The sequence below is a fragment of the Agelaius tricolor genome, unplaced genomic scaffold (genome assembly GCF_023055355.1).
Source record: "Agelaius tricolor isolate 1412-34295 unplaced genomic scaffold, bAgeTri1.0.p SCAF_1, whole genome shotgun sequence".
Lineage (NCBI taxonomy): Eukaryota > Metazoa > Chordata > Aves > Passeriformes > Icteridae > Agelaius > Agelaius tricolor.
In genome coordinates, this window is record NW_027269261.1 from 51096931 (window position 1) to 51109589 (window position 12659).

The 12659-nt window shown below is 42.9% G+C and overlaps 1 protein-coding gene across 1 annotated transcript; it reads right to left on the reverse strand.

Moving 5' to 3' along the window:
- Positions 1 to 1669: 1669 nt before the first annotated feature.
- On the reverse strand, positions 1670 to 12304 carry LOC139593119 (p53 apoptosis effector related to PMP-22-like). The gene is made up of 3 exons (XM_071433807.1): positions 12023 to 12304; positions 4723 to 4866; positions 1670 to 4097 (listed from the first exon to the last, which is right to left on the reverse strand). The coding sequence occupies exons 1-3, from the start codon at positions 12231 to 12233 to the stop codon at positions 3862 to 3864; spliced, it is 591 nt and encodes a 196-aa protein (XP_071289908.1). The 5' UTR covers positions 12234 to 12304; the 3' UTR covers positions 1670 to 3861.
- Between the last annotated feature and the right edge of the window lie 355 nt (positions 12305 to 12659).

Here is a 12659-nt window from a genome sequence, read left to right on the forward strand (position 1 = left end):
ATCATCTTCCAAGTCCATTTAAAAACATGTGCAATTTCGCCTACTGGCACAGATTAACCTTTTTTTTTCAGGGTGCTGTTCCATATTGCCAGGAACCCCCACTGCTCTGAGCTGTGGGACCAGTACTTCAGCTCTCAAATGTTGTGCATCTCCTGGAGCATTTTGGTTTCCATAGATATGTGTGCTTGGTTCATCATTAGTTTGTAAGTGCTCAATGACCTCAGCAACTCTCTTTGTTTGTGTGTGTGTGTGCAACATTTTCTCTTAATACGTGGTTGTTTTTGTTTCTGGAGTGCTTATCACCATAACAATCCTCCCTGCTCCCAAATGATCTGTTACTACACTCCCTTGATTTATGTATGCATTCTACATCCAAAAGCCTTTGTGTGCAGGATGTAAAGGTCAGGTGAATAATCTTTTAGAATTCTGTCTTGTCAATGAATTGTCTAAAAAATTAGTCACTTGTTACATCAGCTAAAAATACAAAATCCCAGCGGGGTGTGGCAGCTGTTTCCCATATCCATGAGATTTAAGCATTAATCATCCCATTCAGGTCAATTAGTCTTCCCTAGCACTCAGTCATGCACATTTTTGATTGCTCATAACTGCTCCTAAGACAAGGGTCAAGTGTGCTCAGATTCCCCTGAACTGCTCTCTCTTCTCACAAACTGGATTAGAAGGAAGCAACCCTGCAGCCCGAAGCTCACTGGAGATATTCAGGTGATTTTAGTGAGCAAAGATTTAGGTTGCAGCTTAATACAGACTGGTAGGTAAACAGGAGTGCAAATTTTCTTCCTATTGAAAGAAAGGCATTATAGAAACCTTGCAATTATCTTGAGAGCATTTAGGAAAATCTAAAAGAAACCAAAATATTTTTCCTATTTGTTTATTTAAAATTAGAAGTAATTAAAAATGGGGAGATGTGGAACCAAAACCCAAAACGAAACACATGGAAGGCACCAGAATCCAGGGTAGTAAATGAATTTTAAAATTAAGACAGTTAGGGAAGAGGATAGATTTTAAAAAAAAGGGAAGAGGATCGATTAAAAAAAAATAAAAAAAGGAGAATGATTAACCTGTTTTTCCAGAAATCAGAAGCCACAGGCTGGTGTAAGACAGCAGTGACTGACTGATTTGCTCTCTTTAAAAAACGTCACTAGGACAGGGTTATAATATGGGCCATGCATAAACTGAGGTTAGAAGTGGGAAGGTTTCTAATCATGGGAGAAGTGCAGCCTTCCACTGAAAATAGCAGGCCAGTACACCATCTTTATTTCACTATTTAAATTTCTTGATCATTGTAGGAAAGACACTTGGAACATTTTTGATAAAGAACAAGCTTCCCACACACGAGACCTCCTGTAGACTGTTGTGTATTTAAAATGTTTAGAGTTCCCCCTTCTCTGTGATGCACTTAAGAGGTTTTGGCTTAGGAAAGAACATTCTATACCTGGCACTTCAATGAAAGCGCACAGACATGTTTTGCAGTGTATTCTGAAGCTTATTTGACTGCAAAATGAAGTTGCTGCCTCCTGGACATGAGGTCTTTAACTTCATTTTATTAACCTGACACTGGATATTCAAGTTAAGAGAAGAAAAGAATGGCTTATTTGTTTGATTTTATGAAATTAATCCAGGAACCACAAACATCACCAAGTTTCTACAACCGTCAGCTAAAACATTTTTAATTAAGCCACCACATTTGAAACGAGTGTCACATACATTAATATCACTTGAAAGTCATTAATAACTTTTTGCAATAGCTTTCTCTGGAACACTGAAGTTGTGTAACATGCTGGTTATGCTTCTACCCCTCCCAGTACATTCAGAGCCAAGTTTATTTTACATTAGTCCTCTTCTGACAAGTTATGCCAATGCTTATAAAAAAAGCATACAAAAGACTTAAATTATGCTAATCCTGATTACCATATTACCATTCCATCTTCCCTGTCATTAAGAAAGGTGTCCATTTTCTTACACTTTCTTCTCTTTTTCAGCTTTAGTTGGGCAAGGGTTTTCCCCACTTGAGATTCTCTGCTGTCTTTTGAATTCACTAGAAGTAGGTACTATCATTTCTCATGATAAAGTCTACACAGTATTCCCCACCAGCCAGTACTGTACAGAAAAGGGAAAAAAAATTTAAAAGGACATGTTTGCCACTGAACTCTCTTATTTGGCAAGAATCATAAATACAATTGATTGTATATGCCACAACTGAGCTCATAACACAATTCTGAAATCTGCAGACATTTATGCTCTGTAAAGTTATAAAATACAGGCCTAGAAGGGACCTTCAGGAATCACCTGGCCTCTCTAAAACAGGATCACGTGCAATATATTGCATTATCAAATTGAAAAAGATGTTACAACATGGAAAGCTATACAATATATAATACAAGACATACAGGGCATTGCTAAAGATCAGTTGTAAATTACTTTAGCTTTACAGTCTGTTGGGTAATGCTTTCTAAGTTCTATTTTGTACATGTGCATGAATACACATACCCACCACTTACCCTCTCCTAAGTACCAGGTTCATGAGAGTAAGAAATAACACAGAGAAACATGCAGCATTTGCTTTCCAACCCACCTATATCCTCCTCAGTCTGTCTTTGCTAAAGCTACTTCCCTCACAGCTGGAAGAGGAGTTCGAAAAATGAACTTCTTCCTTCCTCCCCAGCTGAACAAAGCCCTGACAAAGATTACAGACCACAATTAAATCTGCTGTAAGATGCTGCAGGTCCATGACTACGCCTCGCTAGAATATTTATTTGGAACTGCTGGCTGCAGAAACACAAACGAGGAGGCAGCCAGATTACTCCAACACTGATGTCTGTATGAAGTTTACATATGTAAATTGCTCACAGAACTGCCTTTCTATTTCTAGCTGTTACCCCTACTCACTCACAAAGCAGCCCAAGTTTGCTAAACTCTGAGGTACCAACAGTGTTAGAAGCTTTTGGAGGTTTTTAAACACCTTATGCTAAAATTTCCCTCCAAAGCACACTGATAATTAAAACACTGCAACTTTACAAAGGTAGACTAGTAGAATAGTTTATGTTTCTGCTCAAAGATATTTTCGAAATCAGCATCTCTCATATAGCATGTAAAAATGTATGTACTTTAGCATTTGAATCCATTACAACACACATATGTGATTCCATCACAAGTCCTGCTGTGGCCACAAACCCACCAATATTACATTAGCCACTCTTATGTTATACACACCAGCTCCATGCTTTGGATGAGACCTTGTCCAACAGCACCAATTGGTGGAAAATAAATTTTAATTTTATTTTCCCCTTAATTCAAATAGGTAGTAGTCAACAACAGTCCAGGAACAGGAATGAGAAAAGATTTTTAGGCAGCAGATGACTGTGATAGTATCACAGAAGTTTCTTTCTTGGGACCGACTTTAACAGAATAAAAAGCATTCATTGGAAGGCTGTGTTTTTTCCTAGCTCCATTTAAAGCAATTTTGTCAGAGGTGAAAAAAAACAACCTATCTCACAGGACACACTAATAGGTTGCTTAAAATCTATCCTTTTCCTTTCTACACTTAAAACACTATCATCTATATTCATAAGAAAATATTTGAATAAAATAAGGATGACTCAATTAATTGGGAGGGGAAGGAGCAAGTAAACCACCCAAACTGAATTGACATGAAAATATGTAAATAATACTTTGGGTAAAAGCTATTTGGATTAAGATGCCAATGTTTTTCCTAATTTATTGCCAGCCACAGTAAGAAATACACTGGCAAAATAAGGTGAGTTTTTTAGTCTCCTACAATCACATCAAATGTACATCAGAGGCACTCCTCTGTTTTGAGAGTTGACTGTACTTAGACTTAATCTTTCAATTTAAGTATGGTGCTCTCTCTGGGGAGGAGTAGTAATAGGTAGGCTTGATGTTTCCCAGGACTTCATCTTCCCAGTTGGGGAGGCAGCAGAAGAAGAAAGCACAACCTATTACAACAACAGTACTAGCCCAGCCAAAACCATAGGCCCAGCTGAACATGTTATCTCCTGTCAGTGGAATGTCTTCTGTGAATTTCACTGGGTAAATGACCAAGCCAATGATCTGGAATGCAGCTAGAGAGAGAAAAGAAAGAAAACCAGGAGTAAGTTAGAGTGAACATATTATGGTTCCCATTAAGAAAAGGTACCTGGAGATAACTGCATACTTAAGATATGTAAGGATTAGCTTCAGACCTGCAATCAGATCTGCATTGTTACAGAGGTATGTGACTTCTGTCCCAGGCAGATCCCCACGCCCATGTGGCTGCTGCAGCACCTCAGCTGCCATTGCCAGGTTGCTAAGGCTCATACCTGCATGCTGTGACCAGCCCTGTCCCACAGCCAGCACCGGCAACCCTGCCCAGCCAGTTACCTCCCAGAGCCCTGTTCCTCCTCCTCCCATCAGAAAGGTGGGAAGCGCCCACAGCTCTTAAGTCTTAGCATGTCACGTGAAGGGTTAAAGGTGTTGGGCATCCCCATGAATTGCTTTTGGGAAAGTGTGAGAACTGACAAAGGCCACTGGAGCTTCCCTACCCATTATGCTTTCAGAGCACAACTCAGCCTTCCCTTGTTTCCCACGAAAATGAGTCATAAACCAGACAAAGACAGCTAATTTCATAAGGGAGGCTCCATCTAGCATGTTTTTCTGCTGATGCCTGTTTCACATCGAAAATAACCTTGTCTTTGTGCCCAGCCTTACCAACAACAAAGAGCAGGCCTCCAATTCCTCGCACAAAGTTGAAGCGGAGGATCTCGATCGAGAACGCGATGACTGCAAGGGCGAAACAGATGACCAGGATCACAAAGCCAACGAGGTATGTGGCAGCTGCTGCTCTCCCCCAGCCTTGAAGAGAAAACAAGGAAGGTGTTTCACACAGCAGTACTCTCCTGTAGGTCATTGCAGCTCTTTGGTTTTCTTTATTCATTTTTTTATTGAAACTCATGTAAAAAGCATGTCCTTATGTCAAAGCAATGCTGAATGCCTGCAAAGCACACAGCTGCAGAGCAGGGGGCTCCATCACTGCTGGAGCAGCACAGGACTCCCTGCCTGATAACTTGTCTTGCTGAAAAGGGGGATAGAGTACAGCATACAAGAGAGATAATACCTTCAAACTCTGTATCTGTAAGACACCCACAGATACCTGAGCAGATAGGGCACACAACTGCTGACAATGTCCTTTATCACTACAGCTCCTGTTCGATATTCAAGTTTACAAAAGCACTTCCATGCACAAGGAAGTGTGAAAGCCACAGGAGATAACTGCTGGGAAATAATAGTGCTGTCTGCGTAACACTTCTGTTTGTTTATGACAAGAATAGGGCATGGGAAGCAAAATAAGCATGACCAAAAAGAAATAAACCTGCAATAGCTGAAAAGATGACAAAAGAATGTTCTTGAAAATAAGTATCTATTCACAGCTAAAATGTAGCAGGTGGAGGAGAAACAGCAAAATCTGAGGTAAAAGTTGATGAATCCTCTTTGAATCATTACTTTGACATTTGCTGGAACAGGGTGTATCAAGCTACTTAGTATCAAGCTACTGCATGCTGGAGAGGCTGAGGCATGAAGCAAGGGCTGTATTCCAAGGGAACAGCACCAGCATCCAGAACTCACCCGGCACAGGCAGGGCCAAGGCAACAGTGGCAGGAAAAACTCCTAGATAAACAGGCAGCGATTCTGCTTTGGCAGTAACACGGCCCTGTGAAAAGGCCCTCACACACTTGTCCTCTTCAGAAACCAAGCAATTTAGGTGAGCCCAGAGCAAACAACTACAAGCAAAAGTGTTCCTGCCCTGAAGGCAGGATACCTGCCCACAAGGGCTAAACCATACTGGCTAGTGCTTTGTTTTCCAGTCAGCTGTCATCACAATTCAATTCCCACATCTACATATTGTGGGTTTCTACTTTCACACACTCAGACAGAGGTAGGGCCGGATCCTGAGCTCCCTCTAATGTAGGAATAAAGAGGCCAGTGAGATCTAGGTCAGAACATGAAAAAAAAAAATCCCTTTCATCATAGCTGTCCATTCCATCACAGTTGAAATGACTTTGGAGATGTTCTGCTTTCAATGTAGTCTCCACTCTTCCTCTGCAATTTTCTGTCTGAAAGCAAAGCATTGTTTTACAGCTATTTTAATTAGATCTGTTTGAACTGGTTTCTTTATTTCTAATCCAACAGCAAAAGTAAAAGTAAAATACAGCAGTAAAATACATCAACCAAATCTCTGCCAAAACTTCCAACTAGCACCACTGCTACCTGAAGACAAAAAAAAACAAACAAACAAAAAAAAAAAAAAAACAAAAAAAACACAACAAAACACCTGACACAGAAAAGAAAAGGAAAAGTCTTTCTTTCCCCTTTCCCTTCCTGGAGCTCCTCAAGACAGTAAAAACTTCTCAAATTTCTTCTTCTTCAACTAGTTGTGCATGTCTCATACCACTTCCCTGAGGGAATGCTGAGGGGAAGAAGTGGGGAGGAGACTGATGAGTGTCTGGAGAGCTACGTCAGTGGTTTGATAAAATCTTTTCACACAAAATATTCTCTGCCATATCTAACACAGGTATTGAATATTGTCTCCACAATAGGATTTCTTTAGTGATAAATAATATAAAGGGATATGTAACCATTACACACAGCCAGCTCAGGAAAACCCATTCAGACTAGATGATTTAGACAAGGTTTTATCAATATTTGCCCTATTAAGAAAAAAAAAGCACAACAAGAAGGAACACCAAGTTACCATAGCATTTTCCCTTTCAGATGCATTATTTATGCTGACAAGATGTAGGAGGACAAATCTGGCATCTGTTTGATAAAATTTAAGTTGTAAACTCAAATACACCTGCATGTTAGACACCTTGAGGTTTAGAACAACACAAACACAGCTGGAGGAGTACAAGGCAGAATGCCCCCAGTGCTCTCTCTGCCATTTTCATATCATCTGTACTGTCTTTACAAGCATAATAAGCTTTTGGATACAGGTCAGCCCAGGCTCTGCTCACAGTGATTTATTTTCTTGTCTCTGGCAATAAGAAAATGACAACACATATAGCTGCAGGAGATATCTTGTCAGGAAGATTAATATCAAGCTCAGCTTTGCTTCAGGTCTTCAGAAACAAGTCAGCAGTAGGTAGCACCATCATGAAACTCTGAGTTTTGTGCTCATGTGTGACAGAGCTCAGTAATGGTGACCCAGGACCTTCTGCTCTTTCTTCAGCTGGATTATCTTTTCCAACATCACTTTGCAGCAGGTTGATGCTGACAAGACTTGATAAGATTGAGTCATAGGTGCTGCCCACAGCACTAGATGGGTGTGCTCTTGGCTGGATGAGTGTAGTCAGCCACTGAACTATCAGCCAAACACTTGATCCCCTGCGGGAATCACAGGACTTACACTTAGTTTTTGAGATTTCTCTTACATTGTGTATATATATAAGTCTCTCAATAAGTGACTGATGGGAGAGACTGGGGTGGGAGGGTGCACCTTTCCCAAGCATAGGGTGCAGCCCTGGGATTTTCCTTATCCACATGATCTGTTGCCACCCCCACCAACAGGGAGAGTTTTCACTAGAGGGGCTGCTGCAGAGCCAAAACTGAAATTGCTGCTTTTCCATGAAGGATCTCCCTCATCCCCACACCAATCAAGTCAGGCTTTCCCAGCTCCTTTTCCTCCCAAAGGCTTCTGAGAGCTGACAGAGTCCCCACAGGCACCCAGCTCTCCTGTCTTTCTGAAAGATCCTTCCCCTACAAGTCTCAGCTGCCAGGAGGGGAGAGGTGCAGGTTTACCCTCTCACTGTTTGCTGCCATAAGAGCTGGAGGGACCTGCTCACAGTCAGAGAATGACAGATTAGCCCCATTTTCTATATGGTTTATGCTCAAAAGTACCTTGTAATCATAAGATATTTAGCTGGAATTTAAGCTTTTCCATAAACATAGAAAATTCACAGACCCATTCATTTGTCAGAGAGGGTATTTCTTGTGCAAAATAAACATAAATATGATGTATGTTTATGAAATCAACCAAGAACACCACAGAGATTTAGAACTGCATAAATAGAAAGGCAGAAGAATTGGAGAGCAGAAAAGCAGAGAAATAGTTGGGGGTATTAGTGTTTCCAGGTCAGCTTGGCCTCAAAGAATAGTCAAGTTCTTTGCATCTAATCAGCAGAACAGTATTTATCTATTAGGTGGTGTTGAAAGAACATTTAAAAAACAACTGTTCAGAAGGTCTGTAATTATTACGAAGGCTTAAGAGTTTTATTACATAGCATTACATTACATTAATGATTACTATGGGAAGGAACTCAGCTGCAAATGTTATCATGCAAATAACTAGGAGGGGTCATGATTACTAAATGTTAATGATGAGCACCAGTAATATGATGAAATTAAAAGAAAGCAAGCAACAGTGCCTTAGCATTAAGTGTGTTTCCTGACTTCATCTGGCCATGCCTCAGCGTCACCAGGGAGGAGGTGGAATCTCTACAGGCTAAGATATTTAAATCTAGATTTCTCTTTAGAAATCAATAAAAGGGCTGTGAAAATAGTCTAGCAGGAAGATGAACTGCTACAGGATTTGAACTAACAAGACTGTCTTATTTGTTCATTCACTTCCAGAAGCCGAAGCTAGTTTGTTAGCTCGTGAGTAAGTGGAAGCTTTTATCACAACCTGCAGAGACTGGGCATGTTTTTTGCAATGTAGCTGTAATATTCTTGTGTATGTAAATGGCAGTAGCAATCCTTGCTTGGCCTCAAGAGCCCATTACACAGAATGTCCAAAAATATTGGACTTTTTTGACGTCATAAAGGAGTAGTGAAGTGCAAGCAAAAGAGCAGTGTCAGCACTACTTTCTTGCTCAGGTAATGTGTGAACTTCCATGGTAGCATGACTGGTGAGAGGAAACTATGTGCATATCCACCATGAGCACAGAGGACCCCAGAATCCAAGGTTTGCTGGGAGGGCAGGTTGGAAATTAATACTGGGAATCACAATCTGTTTTGGCTTTAGGAGTGCAAGAAAAGCAATTACTAAACTACCAAAATATTAAATGCAAGCCTTCTAGTATAAACCTGGCTTCAGCTGAGAGCTGAAGAGAGGCACAATCCTACACATTTCCAGCTTTTAGTCTCTGGATTGTTAGCAGCAGAAGTGTGCCTGCTCAGGAGCCAGCAAAGTGCACTGGCAGAGACACCAGCCTCACATTTCCCTGGGATCTCTTACCAGGAAGTTGCAGTAAGTGTTTTCTGGGTGTAGGCAGGGACGCCAACTGCTACACCTTTCACATCAGCATTTCCTAAGTGCCTGCACTTGCCTGACACTACACACAATGTTAGTTTGTCTTGAATGCATCCTGGTGTTTGTAGATCAGACAAAAGTGTGTCTGAAAAGAGGTGTATTGAAAAGGTAAGTACACACGTAGCATTCCTCCTTTATTTACCTGGCCCCTCAGTGAAGTCTTCATATGCACTCAGTTTCACTAATAATCTGTGGTATCAAAGTCCATGCCTCTAGGGACATAGGTACAGTGGCACAGCTCCAGCTAAACATGATTCACAAAGGCTGGGCTCCTATTTTTTTTTTTCTGGCACTTACTAAGGATCCAGAAAAATGCTTCCCTTTTTCTTTGTTGGCTGGTACATACCAAATGAATACCAATTGGCTCTTAGTGTTAAGAAGGAGTTAACCTAATGCACATGTACACACCCATCTTTTACAGTGTTAATTCAAAGCAAGGTCACTGGGACCAGTCATTCAGAACCAGGAGGGCGCAGCCACCCATAAATATTGCTCCTAAACTTACAGTCTCATCACTATAAAGACAATCATCTTTCCAAGTTACACAGTGCAAATAATCTTTGTCATAGCTGATGGCTTGCTGATATGTTTTAAACACACAGTCAACAGTTAAATCCTGCAATGGTCTAGACCTAGTCATCTTGAGTCATATTCTAGTGCACTGCAGCACTTCTGCGTTGCAACATTTTGATAATACATAGACGCTGCCAGCCAGGGCACTTCCCAGACACAAACCAGCACAGAACTCTAAACAATATCCCTTCCCTGTCTCCCTGCCACATGACATCCTACTCTTCTTTTTCCCTTTCACTTTTTCCCTCTCATGTGGTATTTGCAAATGTGCATTAAGGAGCTATGCAGTTTAGGAAACACTCCTATTTGCAAATCTTTGTTTGTCTTTTCCTGCCCCTTTCCCCTCATTTAAAATAAGTGACTCGCCTGCTTTTTCTTCTACCTCTTCCTCATACACATGCCACAGCTCAATTAAGAATTTGTCTAATGGCACATTCTGTTAATGGAGATCCACTCTGAAGTCTTCATTTCATCAGGAGAGGTGCAGGATGGTTAGTCCACAGCAATTATTGTATGCAAAACACAAGTTATGCATCTCAATTAGTTAACTTTATTTTCCTGCTCCAGTGCTATAAATGCCTGCTAGGCATTTTTTCCTTTGTAAATGCCCTCACCTATTTTGACAGTAATTGCATTAGCATAGAAGAAAAGAAAACAAAACAAATCAAACCTGAATTCATGTGTTACATCCTGTCTCTAGATGCAAATACTATTTGAGTAGACAGTGGCATTGATGTTATGAAAATTTGAGAACAGGCAAATTCATATAAATAAGCCAAGGATTTAAATAAGTTTTGGTTTAAATAAGCCAAGACTTAAACAAGTGAAGTCAAGGATGCTATTCTTCTGTGTCAGGCTGTTAACTAGGAAAAAAATGCAGAAAACTGCTTTTGTCCCACAGTGCTGAGGGCTGACGCAAAGCACACACCCATCAGTACTCAGGGACGTGTGAAGCCATGTCACTACAGGAGAAAACAAATTCTAGTGGCTGTACTGTATTAGCACTTTTCCCCTGTGCAATGCAAATTTCAGCAACTGCACTAGCTTTTCTTCTCTGTCTGATGGGGGAGATGGATATTTTCATCTCACTAGCCAGATTTCTTCTACCTGCAGTAAGATCCGAAGTCATCACCCAGCTGAGAAACAAAGCCACTTCTCTTACAGTATACTCAGGATTTAGCTTGTGCATGAGTGCTGCAATGAAAAGCTTCTGGAAGTGATTCTGCCGTGCTCAGGCAGCAAGGGATCTGTGCAGGGAAATAGTCCCAGCTCTCCCAGCTGAAACACACCCTTCCAGCCCCCCAGTCCCTAAAGAACCCTCATCCAAGATCTTAAGGCGGGTCTGCTTATTTGTCCAGAAATATTTTGTTTGAGGGAAAAGCAGATGTAATCAGACCCACGTGTCCTAGCAATAAAACAAAAAGTCCCCCAAAAGACCTAGAAACTGAGAGTGTGAAGTAAGAATGTTACAGTGGTGATGCCAGATACAGAAGCAGCTAAACAAGTTAAAACAGAGGCACACTTATCCCTGATTTAGGCCCCAGTGCAACAGAGAGGTACAAAGGAAAGAGCATTTTTTTTTCCTGCCTTCGAACCCACATCAGACCATTTTAAGCTGCGGATCAGGAGGCATTTTAATAGCTGCACTCCCTTGGCCAGGAGGGTTAAATTAAGGTGCTCTCTTCCCCCAAAGGGTCGGGGAAATACCATTTCACTACTGTCCAGGCGTGGTCCTGCATGGAGGTTTCCACACTGGCCGCCTGACCAGGGAATCTGGCGGCACAGGGAGGGAGCAGCCAGGTAAGGCTCTGGCACTGCAGCCCGATGAGAGTTCAGGGGAAGCAAACACAGAGACTTGGAGCCAGCTGCTATCTTACTTTGGTTGCAAAATAACTTCAGAAAAAACCAAAATATCAACACCCCGGCTTCTCAGTGTTGTACTGATTAAAAAAAAAAAAAAAAAAAAAAAAAATCGCTCTGGAGTAGTCTAGCCCTGTGTTTCGGAGCTGGTTTAAGCCCCGAAACAGCATGGATACTCCATTCCAGGAAGCAGCTGCTCCACAGCAGAGTTAGGGGAGGTCAATAGCCTGGCACCCGCTGCCCCGGTTCCTCGGCGGGCTCCTCACTCACCGTAGTCCATCAGGGACTCGCAGTTCCAGTTGAGGTCCTCCTCGCCCCGCGTGCAGCTCTCCCACAGCGACGCTTGCTGCACGTAGGGCTCCGACTCGGACTCCAGCCAGCCCCGGCCCGCCAGGGCGATGATGCCCATGATGATGGCCAGGCCCAGCAGCAGGGGCAGGAGCCACCTGCACCTCCAGCAGGCGAGGCCGCACACCACCATCGTGCCCGGCCGGCGGCGCGCCCAGCGAACCCGGGCGTCGCGGGTGTGGTGCAGCGGGGACGCTCCGCCGGGACGGGAGACTGCGAGCGGGCCGGTCCGAGCGGGGTTTTAAGGCGCCGGGGAGGAGGGAGTCCCACCCACATTCCTCTGACTAAGCCTGCCGCCGCCGGCAGCCCCGACCGGTGGGGCCGGCGGAGAGCGAGGAGGGAGCGGGGCCCAGCCCGCTCCGCTCGGCCCGGCCCGGCCCCGGCCCCGGCCCCGGACCCTCGCTCGGCCCTCCCGGGCTCACGCTCGCCCTTCTCCTCCCGCTGTCCGCTCCGCCGTCGTGGCACAGACAGGGCAAAAAACGCAACCGCGACGGAAAACCTTGCGGTTCTCGGGGTTCCACGAGCCCTGCCTTCCTCGTAGGGGCTGGAGATCATCGTC